The sequence below is a fragment of the Coffea arabica genome, chromosome 9e (genome assembly GCF_036785885.1).
Source record: "Coffea arabica cultivar ET-39 chromosome 9e, Coffea Arabica ET-39 HiFi, whole genome shotgun sequence".
Lineage (NCBI taxonomy): Eukaryota > Viridiplantae > Streptophyta > Magnoliopsida > Gentianales > Rubiaceae > Coffea > Coffea arabica.
Genome location: NC_092327.1, coordinates 40,375,798 through 40,389,603, shown reverse-complemented (window position 1 = coordinate 40,389,603; position 13,806 = coordinate 40,375,798). Strand labels below are relative to the sequence as shown.

General features: G+C 33.8%; 1 protein-coding gene across 1 annotated transcript; it reads right to left on the bottom strand.

Annotated features, from left to right (window-relative positions):
- Window positions 1-1,294: 1,294 nt before the first annotated feature.
- Window positions 1,295-5,287, bottom strand: LOC113710255 (protein kinase STUNTED). Its single transcript, XM_027233158.2, has 11 exons — window positions 4,913-5,287; window positions 4,385-4,668; window positions 4,199-4,272; window positions 3,942-4,060; window positions 3,696-3,817; window positions 3,121-3,621; window positions 2,766-3,014; window positions 2,487-2,650; window positions 2,134-2,361; window positions 1,874-2,023; window positions 1,295-1,793 (listed from the first exon to the last, which is right to left on the bottom strand). Exons 2-11 carry the CDS (start codon window positions 4,560-4,562, stop codon window positions 1,539-1,541), a joined length of 2,040 nt encoding a protein of 679 aa, XP_027088959.1. The 5' UTR covers window positions 4,563-4,668; window positions 4,913-5,287; the 3' UTR covers window positions 1,295-1,538.
- Window positions 5,288-13,806: the final 8,519 nt, after the last annotated feature.

Here is a 13,806-nt window from a genome sequence, read left to right as displayed (position 1 = left end):
TATCGTAAACTTTAGGGACCAAATTTATTTTAGATGAAATATTAAAGACCAGTCTAACAACTGCAAGTCTACCGGACTTAAAACGCCTTTACTGGTTCAACCTTTGAGAAATAAGCCCATGTAAGCCCAACGGCCTTGTAGCATTGCATTTTGGATTTATTCACTCCTCAAGAATCCCTTATTAAAACAGTCCCCCTTATCTTAAAAAAATAAAAACACTACTATTCATTCTTTCTTTTAATTGAGAAAGGATCTAAATTGTACAAGAAGAAAATCAAATGAAAGGAATTGAGAATTGAATTAAAAATTTTATGATTATTAATGTCCCAGCTCTCTTTTTTTTTTTTTTTTTTTGGGTACACTACAGGGAGCGAGAGCCTAAAGAGGCTACTACGTAAGGGGTTAGTTAGCGAGCAAAAATTAAACCAAAAAACATACACTTTGCAGATATTTAAGTTAAGCTCCTAAAGTTCAAATATTTAATATTCATCATCCAATCATGCTCCATATGAAAAATATGCAATAATTTGATTCATCATAACACCTAAATATCCATTTACATGCATTACTTTTCAAACTAGATAAACAAGCCATTCTCCAAAGCTTGTAAGTTAAAATTTTTACATGCATTACTTTTCAAACTAGATAAACAAGCCATTCTCCAAAGCTTGTAAGTTAAAATTCCTCCCAAAATGTCATCACATAATGAATGTAAATTTATAAACATCATAATTAAATCACATTTTAAATAATGAATGTTCACGTACTATTTCTTCTCTACAGGGCAAATCCAATGACGCAATAATGAGATCTTAGAATAGGATCACAACTTAAAAAGCAATGGCGCAATAATGAGATCACAACTTGAAAGCATCATATATGGAGGCAATAATGAGATGTTAGAATAGGATCACAACTTAAAAGCATCGTATATGTATATATATAGATCTGACTAAATCAAAGGGGTATTCTGACACTTTTTTTTGAATTTTTTTTCAGAGCAGATGGGGTTTAAATCCTCGACCTATAATTTAAAGAGGAATTTAGTTTTTGTTTTGTAGTCACTGAGCCAGCTCAACTACCTAACCTCGGTCTGGAGAACGAAACAATAGGCTTTCTTAGTTCTTAACTGGTAAAATACATTGCCAATTGCCTTATTTCATGTCCTTTCCAATGAGTACATAACGAATTACATTAGCTTGATTGTGTCTACATTTATTATTTTAATTTTTCAATTATCTCAAACAATTAGAACAAACAATTGATGAGGCCCTCCATCCGTTTTTACCCACAATTTGTCATAAAATTGTCTTCATTTCCTCAACAAAGTACTTAAAAATCCTTTCTAATAACACACAAAACAATGAAGTAACCAAAAAAAAAAAAAAATGCTCACTACACACCTATCAACCGCCTCACAATTTTTAGTGGGCGCGGGTTTTTCTTTTTCTTGTTCCCCTTCCATTTTTTTATTGGGGTTTTTGTTTTGTTGGTTGGGGGAGGGGGGGGGGGGGGCAACTCACATTAGGGTCCAACAATCATTCCAAACTGGATGATCTGCTCCATCTTCTTCTCAAGTAATCTTCCACAGAAAGAGGGCTGCTCTGATCCTGACTGCTGAATGATGTCGAGTTATCACATACATCAAGCAATGCAAGACTTAAATGAGACTCTGCACTTGAATCCGGGTACACTTCATCATCATCGTAGTCCCCCTGATTTTCTGGATTAGCCCCAAGTTCTGTGCTTATTTCTTCACCCAAGTGCTCCTCCCCAGTTAAGATCTTCAATATCTGCAATGCGGGAAAGAAAAGGCTCAAGAAAAGTGCATGTACAATCACAAACGACTTCAAGAACGTTCTATCCAAAATACCTGGCTCATTTTAGGACGAACTCTGGCTGCCTGTGTAAGGCACAATTTTGCAGCAAGAGCCATCCTGTGCATTTCAGACTCATCAAAATTGTCATCCAGATTTTGATCCAATATGCCTTTCACATCTCCACTCTCTAACTTTGGCTTGGCCTGGACGTGTCATTGTCAGCAGCAAGACAGGCAACAATTTAAGTTTAACAAACAACGTAAAAGGAAGTCAAAAGTTTAAACATCTTGTATGAAAAGGCTCTTAAATTTACCCAAATGACTAGACTTTCTTGGCCCTTGGAGGTGTCAAAACCAATTGGCTTTCTTCCAGATAACAATTCCAGCAGAACCACGCCGAAAGAGTAGACATCAACTTTCTCGCTCACTTTGCCATACATAAAATACTCGGGTGCAAGATAGCCAAAGGTTCCCACCACATCACAATCAGTAATGAAAGATGCCTTGGTAGGTCCCCATATCGCCAGCCCGAAATCGGATAGCTACAATACCATGATCGATGTTAAAGATGATGCACATGCTGGATTGCTATCAGTTAATTGAAGTTTCAACTGTCATAGTGTAACTAACTACCGTATGACAACAGTATTTATGTCTGATGGATCACCTGTGGTTCAAATTCATCAGCTAGAAGAATGTTGGAAGACTTGACATCTCTGTGAATGACCGGCCGGGCGCACTGGCTGTGTAGATAATTTAGTGCTTCAGCAACCCCAATAGCAATCTTGAATCTCACTTCCCAGGGCAAGACGAATCTTTCCTTCCCAGTACCTGTCAAGGTTTGGCATGCAGCAGCTTAATATCAGGGTTACATGTTGAGAAATTAATGACCAAAAAGAGAAGTAAAAACTTTTGATAGGGCTATATATGTAGTGAAGAGCATCACCGTGTAAGTTCTCTTCCAGATTTCCTTTGGGGACAAAATCATAGACAGAAATCAAATCATTATCTGATATACAGATCCCAAGCAGCGGAGTGATGCTTCTGTGCTTCAATGTGGTCATTATATCAACTTCCAGGGAAAATTCCTTCCAAGCTTCTTTTGATGACTTCAAAATCTTTACTGCCACGGGTTTGCCATCAGGAAGGATCCCCTTGTAGACGCAATTACACCCTCCTTTGCCAATTAGATTATCTGCAGCAACTTTGTGGTTAGAAAAAGACGTGCTCAATTTTGAAGGTAATTACAAGACAAAACAAAACAAAAAAAAAAATTGGGACCAACAGCTAAAATCAATAACCTGAACAGAATTGAGATGTTGCGGATTTTAGAGTCTCGTGGCTGAACAGTTTGCAGCCAGGCGATTTTGTGCTCAGTAGAAGCTCCAAATCGCTTGGCGGCTGAGCTGAGACGGAAACATTCTGGGGAATTTCCAGCGGGGATCGGTTTGGTAAGCTCATTACCCACTGAACCACGGTCATCTTTCTTGCTTCCAGGGATGGCTGAGTAATTGCGCTAGCTGTTTGGAGTAGAGGCCAGCCAGGCCTCTGCTGTGTAAAATCCTCTACTGGAAGAGATATCGAACTCAGGGAACTTCTCTTGCGTCTTTGTGTAGGGCTGATTACAGATTCATCTCTTGGGTATCTATCAGCTTCTGTGCATCCGCATTCAGAGCTCTGACACACTTCATGACTGAGCCTTCCCAAATCTGATATCTCCGAGTCACCGAATTCTGAAGGGCACTCTGTGCAAGTGGGATTTCCATTCAGATATAAACTAGGCTTCGGGTCTCCTTGGGAACCTATATTTATTATGCGAAAAGCAAATTATCAATCTCGTCAGAGTACTTCCAGAATGAGCCATACATGCATGTACCTGGCTGCTGCTGCTGATCATTAGAACACCTCCGGTACACAACCTTCCCATTATGAATAGCCATGACTTCAGTCGTCAAAGGCAGCCTCTTTGCACAATGTTTAGCGATTGAAACTCTGCCTCTGCATCCAACGAAAAGAATAAATCATAAAAATGAAAAAAAAGAAGAAGATAGAAGCCAATCAATCGATGTCAACTGATAAAGTTTTCTCATTTTTGAGCTTCCTGTTCTTATGCTATACCTACCCTAGAAGACTGTTCTTGTTTATCCCAACAATTACAGCGACTGCTGCACGATTCTTTGCCTCCCTCACCAGAAGCTTTCTGATTGAACTTCCTTTTACTACCTCAACAGCAAGTCCAACCTGAAAATTGAAATCCTCAGCTCAGTCAACCGGTCTGAATGAGCAAATCAACCCCATGCAACTAGTATTATAGTATACTGGTATAGTTTCGACTCATTTTAGGTTCAAGAAAGAAAAACAAACAAACAAAACCAGAACCTGTTTTTGGTGGCATAGGTCTTTATACTCATCTAGATAGTCATCCATCAAAGCCTGAGCTTTTGAAGTGGAATCTGAAAAAAAAGAGGATCAATATCACCACGTCAATATCAAGCCTTGACTCCTATGCATGCCCAGATTAATAAGATTGAGAATATCGATCCCAACCTAATTATACACTGCTACCTGAATTTCGACATATGTGAAGAGCAACAACGCAATCTCCAGGATCAGCGACTTTCACCACAGCCCAGTCCAGCAACTCTCTTGTATGCCCATCAAATCCTATGCCAACCACCACACTCCTTTTCTCCCTACCCATGTCTTCCTCCTCTATACCCATTTCTGCTCTTCCTTGATTCATTGCCAATCCATTCACCGTTCAAGAGCATCTATTACTATTAGGCTGAACCTGCCACTCCTCTAGAAGAGAAGGAAGGCGCTTTTGCTTCCCTCTAGAATTTTGAAAGCTGCAGGCCAGAAACAAGACAAATTAATTCTTCCCAGTGAATTATTACTCCCATGAAGCTGGAACTCATTTTATTTCAGATGATATTTGCAGCTAGAAAATCCAGAGGCCTTGAAAGAATTAGAAAGCAGATCACCACAAGACTTGGATTTATTAAAAAGACTAAGGTACCATAGGGGACGTCATATCTACAGATACACGTTGAATTCGCTAAAACTAAACAGGACCCGACAACATGAACCTACCTAATGTTTGAATCCATATTGCCTTCTTCCAATCCCATCAAGCATTAATCAAAATGAAAGTGCCCCCAGAGATCATTAGAAAACCTACTTCAACTAACTAATGTTTTAAAGGTGTTAAAGGCGTGGGTGCCATGGTGACAAGGAAGCTTACTTCAGCTAATCTATTTCTATTTTTTAAAAGTGGTTCAATTATTTTTCATTAAAAAAAAAAAAAAGATTCGTGGGATCAGCAGAGAAGGTGACGAAAAGGAAATGCCAATTAACAAAAAAGGCGATGGAAAACCGTCGGCAAGAAAATGGATTCATGGTTTGAGGGGGGAAGAAAAAAGGAGTGATCATAAAAAGAGAAAAGATTTTCATTTTCCCTTTTATTTAAAAAAAAAATCTGAAAATCTGCTTTTGGCTCTGTTAACGAAACAGGCAATAATTCGCGGGGAAACCCTGGTAACCGGATATTTTAACGACCGACAAAATGGCCTGAGAACCCTCCACCGGCTTTTGCGGGTGAACGGTTGCCACGAACGGCACAATTACTGTTAATCCTCCGTGTTGGTGTAAAAAGCGAAATTCGTAAAGGATCTTCTGCTAATCCCAGTTCAATTCTCGTAGCATTTTCTACCCCAACATCTATCTATTAAATTGTCACATATTCTTTATAACCATCTAATTTTAATTCTTTTTCTTGCCATTTCTTTTAAGTTTTAACGCTATTATTAATAGGGTAAAACACAAAAGATAACAGATTGAAAAAAAAAATAAAATTTAACTAAAAAATGGGTTTTTAATGAATTTTCTTTTTTATTTAGCTATTATATATTTTGTTATTTAGTCTATTATCTTCTGTAGTCTACCCTGTGACTAATTGTTGAAACTTAGAGGAACAAGAAAAAGAATGAAAATGAAGTATTTTGGGAATAGAAAATGGTATAATTAACTGGGACGGAAGATTCTTTGTCACTAAAACTTTTTCGAACGGATCGGACTTGTCAGCCGCCTGCTAGAGCCAACGGTTCCGATTAGGAATTTGCAACGGATCTTCTGTCCCATATCCTGTGCCACTCTTTATCCAACTTTTTATTATATTGCTATTTTTCCTTCATAAACAGCATGTTTTATTTTATTTTTCCTTAAGATCCAATAACTATTAATTTAGTAAAAAATAAATACAACAGCTTCAAAAAAGTAATATATAATAGAAAATTAAAAAACAGTTGCAGAAAATTCATAAAAAATCTCATTTTTTTATGCATTTTGATTTTTTGAGTTTGTTAAATTTTGTGTATTACTCAATTAATAGTTATTGGATCTTAAGAAAATAAAAAAGAACTAAAACATGATGTTTATGAAAGAGAAATAGCAATATAATAAAAAGTGGAACAGAGCGTGGCACAGGATGTGGGATAGAAGATCCGTTGCGGAATTTATTCTAACCAAACCACATAATTTAGTAGGATTACTTAGGATTATTGACTATTTGGCAATACCTAACTCATAATAATAATCAGAAGAAAAATGGGTGGTTGGTTGAAGTCTATTAGACTCTCCGTTAATTACTATACCGCATATAGTAATTAATGTGTATCAGAATATATATTCAATGTAAACGAGCTGTCGAATATGAATCTGCCACTACGCACCCTGAAGTGTATACCTTCGATACTTTAAACGAAATTTGTCAAACATAAGATTTATTAAAACTCCAAAAAGCTTCTTATTTAGCCACGAAAGCTGTCACAATTAGAGTAATCACTTTTATTGTTTAAAGAGACATCGTTGATTATCGTGTGAAATAAAGTTGAGAGTATCATACATTAGTAATTGGGACTACTTAAAAGTTGTGTTTGTTGGTTTTCTTTTGAAGCAAATACATGAAATAAACATCCTATGTTCATAAGATCTAACTTAATTAATTAATAGAGACATTAATCAGGTGATTGTGAGGTCTCTAAATCGATTATTTTCTTCCACTTTTAAGGCTTAGAGTCTCTCCTTGAAACATAATAAATAAATAAATATCACAATATTTTTAGATAGGCGAGAGTTAATCAAAACGATAGAAACATTTAGAGGTATTGGTGCACATAGAAATTAGAGGGCCAAGGTTATAGGCTTGTTTTTTGTTGATTATTTTAATTTATTATAGATTCTAATTTTAGATAATCTGTTTTTGTGATCTTATCTATTAATTATAACCAAAAAAGGTAAAATCTATATAATTATCCAAGGAGTAAATTATTTTGATTATTCTACATAATCACCTTCTATAGTCAGATTTTTACAAAATTTAAAACAAACGAGAACAAGGCCTAGTGTTGACCAAAGCTAAATTCTGGTTGAATAGCCTTAAAAAAAAAAAAAAATTACGGTCGAGCAATTACATGATACTCAATAAATAAATCTATCACAGTATAGATATACAGAAAACTTAAATTAGAACTTAGCTCAAGATAGCTTTCATCTCTACAAATTTTATATTACCCGACCCAGAAAATTAACCATATATTCACTATACAACGTCTATCTGGATTTAGAGGTCTTGGATTCAAATTCCTCTACCTCTCTCCACTTCTTAAATTCCATCTCTCCCGTGCTTGGGAAAAAAAAAAAACAAGTGCTCACCAATAAATTCTTAGACTATTAATTTATGTTGTAGTTGGGGGATAATGAACCAGGAGTTGAAAATGGGCGCGGACGGGGGTTGTTGAGGGTAAAGCCGTAAAGTGCTCAACCCTTGATCTCCTAAGTTTGATTTAGTTATTTATTTATTTGTTCAAGGTCTTTGAGGAATTTCAGCAAAAAATTTGTTTACGCATACCAATTTCATGCGGTCCACGCACGAAATTGACTAGTCCGAGACGTGCTGCGCCTTCAAAGACTCTTGGATAGCACTCAACCCATAGGTTAGCAGTCAAATTTAGAAAAATTGATTAGTCTGCGTTACATGAAATTGTAGATAGAGAAGACAAGACAAGAAGGCTAATTCTCTCCGATGATTCTTCTTCTTCTTTTTCTCACCATCTTTCTCACCAAGTTCACTAGCCTTGCTTAATCTGGAAAATTTTGTATGACAAGAATTAATTCATATACACCAAAGGAAAAAAAAGAATATCATTCCATTACGAATTTAGTATTTTGGAAGGTCAGTAGGCGCAGTACGCTATACATGCATTCTTTGTTAACGGACAAAATGAACAAGTCTTTTGGTTGGTTTTGGGGGAGGTGAAGATGCATTCGACTATATTTATAACTATTATATATGAGTTAATCTTATATATACTGTCAATGTACAAACTATCACGATTGGATACAGACACATATGTAAAATTTGAATTTCAAATGCAAATTCAGATTATGTGCCATACCATCTATTTATATCTATTATATATGATGAGTTAATTTTATATATACAGTTAATGTATAAACTATCACGGTTAGATACAAATACACATGCAAAATTTGGATTTCAAATGCAAATTCATACCATATATATATATTATATGAGTTAATCTTATATATACTGTCAATGTATAAGTTATCACGGTTAGATACAGACACATATGCAAAATTTAAATTTCAAATACAAATTCAGATTATGTGTCATACCATCTATTTATATCTATTATATATGATGAGTTAATCTTATATATACTATCAATGTATAAGTTATCACGGTTAGATACAGACACATATGCAAAACTTAAATTTCAAATACAAATTCAAATTATGTGTCATTCCATCTATTTATATCTATTATATATGATGAATTAATCTTATATATACTGTCAATGTATAAACTATCACGGTTGAATACAAACACATGTGCAATATTTAGATTTCAAATATAAATTCAAATTATGTGTCATACCATCTATTTATATCTATTATATATGATGAGTTAATCTTATATATATTGTTAATGTATAAACTATCACAGTTGGATACAGATACACATACAAAATTTAGATTTCAAATGCAAATTCAGATTATGTATCGTATATCTAATGATAAAAGTGTATATTTCGTCATTATATAGAAGATTAATTATATATATACACAAACACACACTATTTGTCAACTGTGAAATACGCAATGTGATCTTTTTGTGGCAGGAGGAAATTCAACGGTCACATACAGCTAGCGTACGATGAAGGGAAACCAAAAACGGAGTCGGCGGAATTTGTTTTGTCAAACTTAATTTGTTGGTAATCCCATCTTAAACATGATGACGTGATTTGTTTAGAGTTGAATTGTGTTTAGCTGATAAGGACAAATTATTTCTGAGAGGGAAAAGATAATCAAATATCTCAAACTTTTTTGACGTACGAACGGCTGCTGCTTTTGGCACTTTCTTGGGTGGATGTCTTTTTCCAACACAGAAAACCGCCCAAGACTGAAGATGAAAAGCATTATTCACCGACAGTACTGGTAACACGTTGTCCGGCGGCATTCTAGTCAATTTCTCCACGTACGGACACGAGTTATGTATACAAATGCGGTATGGGTATGGAATGAATTGAATTGAATGATGATCCTCGTCTCCTCCTTCCTGAGCTAAAGTAGTACTAATTCGAAGGAAAAAATTCCTACGCAAAAAAGTAGCCCTCTTCTTCATCGAGCAAATAAATCAAGGAATCATTTCCGTCCAAGCGTAATTGTATTCTTATCATTTTTTTTTCCTCGGGTGAAATGCTTGTAATTTTAAAAATTTCACATTATAGAATGACCTCTTTCACTTTCAACGGGTAGTTCGAATGATACCTCCCTTAGATTTTTACCTTGAGAACATCAGGTCAACCCCCACTGACTACCGTGTGGTGCATCCTTGGAGCAGACTCTGCATTATCACAGTGAGACTAGTTTGACGTAAATCGGAATATCCCTTGTATTGAGAAAAAAAAGAATGACCTCTTTCATTAGTTAAATAGAATTGCTTTCAAAAAATTTTTTTCTTTTTTGGCCAGTAACATTAGGACCTGTTTAGTCATGATTATTGATTGGATAGGGTTAGGGTTGTGGTGTGGAGCGGTTTAATTTTGCATCCATGAGTGGTTTAATTTTACGTCCATGAGGGTTTACTAGCCTACTTGTTTCAACTGAGAGAGGGGAAAATAGAATGGATTGAATCATGCCTGTGTATGTGTATATATATATACACAGTGCCGAAGTCATGCAACTGAGTGCAATTGCACCTTTCAATTTTGAGAAAATATTTGAGAAAGTTTTAACCTAAAAAAATTCTCTTTCCTATCATTCATTGCCCCACTAGATAATTGAAAATTCATAATCATTACTCTTTACAAGAGTGTTATACTTACCCAAAGTTAAACATGGATGTCAGTTCAAAAGTAATTTTCACTACAAATTTCAAGCACAATTTAGATTTGAAAACATATTTAACATAAAAAAGTGAATTTTTAAGATAGATGTGTTTCTTATTAGTTTTAAACCTTACTATTATTACAATTTTTGTGCTATTGGAACTTGACTCCCCTAACTCTAGAATCCTGACTCCACTACTAGGAGAGTCACAAATTAACTTAAGTGATCAAGTTGCCCATCCATCCATCACTAAATAACCTTTCATCATTAAGAAAATAGGAAAAAAAAAAGTACTTAATGCATGTCACCCATCTTCCAAAAGTTTTCTTACTAGTATTTTTTTTATTTATTATTATTTTTTTAGTGTAAGCAGAAGGGACTTGAACCCGAGACCTTTTGCTTACACTCCCTCCCCCCATACCACCCAACCCATCCCTCCCCCCTTCTTACTAGTATTTTGACCCATGCTATGCACATGTTTATATTTCAATTCAAAATAATAATATATACTTATATATTGTAGTACATGATATAGTATATGAAAAAGATTAAAAATTTCAAAGAAGTGTATCCTTAACATGTTCAAAAATTTTTTTTTTCATGAGCACAATTCTTAATTTAACATCTTAAATAAATTGAAACCATAATTTGTTTGCCTATTGTTTGTCGATATACGATAAGAATTTGAATAAAATAATTTAATTTATAATAATTTACATTATAGAGCAATTGTAAACCTATATATCAATAGTCGACGAAAAATATCATGTTGTATCCATCTATCAAAAATTATAATATAAAAACATAAATTATAACTAATTCATTTTTCTCAATTTTAGAAAAAAATTTTCTTCCATCTTGTGCCCCTAAAATTGTGGAGTGCTTATAGAATAGTGTTTTTTATATACTTTAAAATAGATTACAAAAAAATCTGTGTAAGATACAAAATAGAGTTTTAAGAATTATTAGAAACTATTACCCTTTTCATCCTTTTTTCTTGCCAACTAGCCATCCACTGTCTCCTATGACTTTCACATGTTCTATCATGGTGCTATCCTTCCTATCGCTTGTTGTCATCTCTGTCATATTCCCATAATTTCCTTCTTTGTTCCCTCCTCTTTTCGTACAATCTTGTTGTTCACTTTCCTTTTTTGACTTTTTTCGTCTCTTTTTAACTCCTCATCATTCTCTTCCCCATTGCCTCTAACTTCCTATTCTTGCCACTTAATTTCTTGTTCTTTCCCCCTCATCATTCTCCCAAACCCTTGGATAGCTTCCAACCTCTATACCGCACGGGCAACCTCCTTCATTTCTTCTCTCCTTTTCTTCTACCGTTCCAATTAGAATAAAGTAATATCACAATTTTTCATTTGAGATATATTATGTTATCAAAAATCTATAGTTTTCTCTTATATACTAATAAGAATTACATACAAACATTTGTATATAACATGGTATGTGTGTTGAAATTTTTTTTTTTTGTAGTAATTGTGATCCACATTTCTCACAACTATTGGTCTAAGAGTACTGATTTTTCCATTTTTATTCAAAATATAACTTAACATATTGTCAATGTTACACTATTATAAAGTGAACTCGGTAAATAAAATATAAAAATGAAAATTCAATGCAAAATTATAAAAACACCAAATTTAGTTATTTTTCATATAAATTTTGAATTGAATAATTTCAAATTTTCAAAGGAGAATTTGAATCCATATTTAACTCCCAAATTGAAGAGTTAAAAATTTGAAGTAAAAGAAAAAATTTAGTAACTTGCAATTTGGTTTTACACTTAAAGTATACTTATATTTGTACTTTCAAAATAAAATTGAAAAGATAAAATTTGAAGCAAAAAAAAAAAAATCATAACCTGCAATTTTGGTTTAATGTTTTTACAATATAGTATTGGTATTTGAAAATGCAAACAAAAAACTGATAATATCTTATAATACCCCGATTACTACAAAAAAAAACTATATAAAAATGACATAGCAGTTACATATTTATATATGAAGAAAATGATAAGAATACATAAAATAATCAATAATACCTATGGCTATTCGTAGCGTCTGTGTTTTGTACTCTTATTCAAATTTAATTAGGGTCAAATTTAGATAAGATATATACAAATTAAGTAGATGTAGTTTAGGGACAAATACCTATGTTTTTTCCTTAAATTGTATTGTTATTTTTTTTGGTAGAATTGGTGTTGTTTTTATTATTATTTTTCATCAAAAATAAATATTTCAAACAAAAATTTCCATATCTAAAGGCTATTAGTACTTTGTTTTTTAGTTAGTGATTTCATAATTTAGGTTTCATGAACTTGGTTTTTAAATCCATGACCAATGAATGTTATTTACTTTCTATTTTCTATATAATTTGCCCTCTTAGTTAGAATTACTAAGTTGAAGGGTAAAATATTATTATTTATTTTTTTATTTTTAGTAGGTTTAGTGATGTTTTCTTTTTATTTAGCCTCACATTAATAGAACTCAAACCAAATTCCTGCGTAAGTGGAGCCACTTCTTACGTTTTGAATTCAAAAGACATAAAAGGATATATAACAATTTTTTTAAAAAATTCAAAATTCTATAAAAACAAAAGAACGAAGAGTTGGAAACATTCTGCCTTAACCATAGTAAAATCTCCTTTTCAAATTTATATAGATATAGATAACCACAAAATAGAAAAACGTACTTGGATGAGTAGAGTACATATATAAGCAACATACATAGGCCAATTAAGAGGCTGGTCCCTTCATCCATGTGTGATCAAGCAATGCACGTACGTGCATGGCAAGATCAGGAATTATGGCAATAGCATCGGGGAGTACAGAGTTCTGGTGTATGGAATGATAATAATAACCTCATACTAATAATTAATTACTCACTTAATTTGGAAAGATGATGTGGGGGAGAAAAGGAGAACCATAATTTCGGATTCTCATTAAATATCATCCTCTTCTCTGGAGTCTTAGAATTTGATTGAAGAGTGGTACTGAAATGTTGACCCAACTTCAAGTTGAACATGCAAAAGATTCAGTCATCATCACCACTGACTGCGACTGATCTGTAACACACACCAAAACTCACCCAAACACACATTCTCTGCATGAATTTGTCTTTCCCTTTGTTTCTTTCTTTCCTATTCATATATGGGAAGAGTTGTCGACAGATGAGATTTTCTGAGCAGGATACGGGGGAGTGGAGAGATTTTTGTTTTTCTACTTTTTTTTTAAAATTTTATATATGTTTGCAATTTTTGTGACCACAGCTACCCAAAATATCTTTTTCTAGCCAAAACCCTCTTGCGCAAAGGGCTTTGTATGGAGTGTGGAGCCTTCTAGCAGTTCAAAATTCAAAAGCAAAATTTGGGTTTGTATTGAAATTGTTGATAATTGGCCTTGTTTGGACAGCCATTTTTTCGCTGGAAAATTGCGTCGTTTTCCGTGATCACATTTCCCTATTATCTTTTTTTCTCACATACATCAAATTGCTATATTAATTTTTCTACAAAAAATTCTAGAAAATGCAATCTAAACACGAAATGAGTCTGGAACCACACAAGGA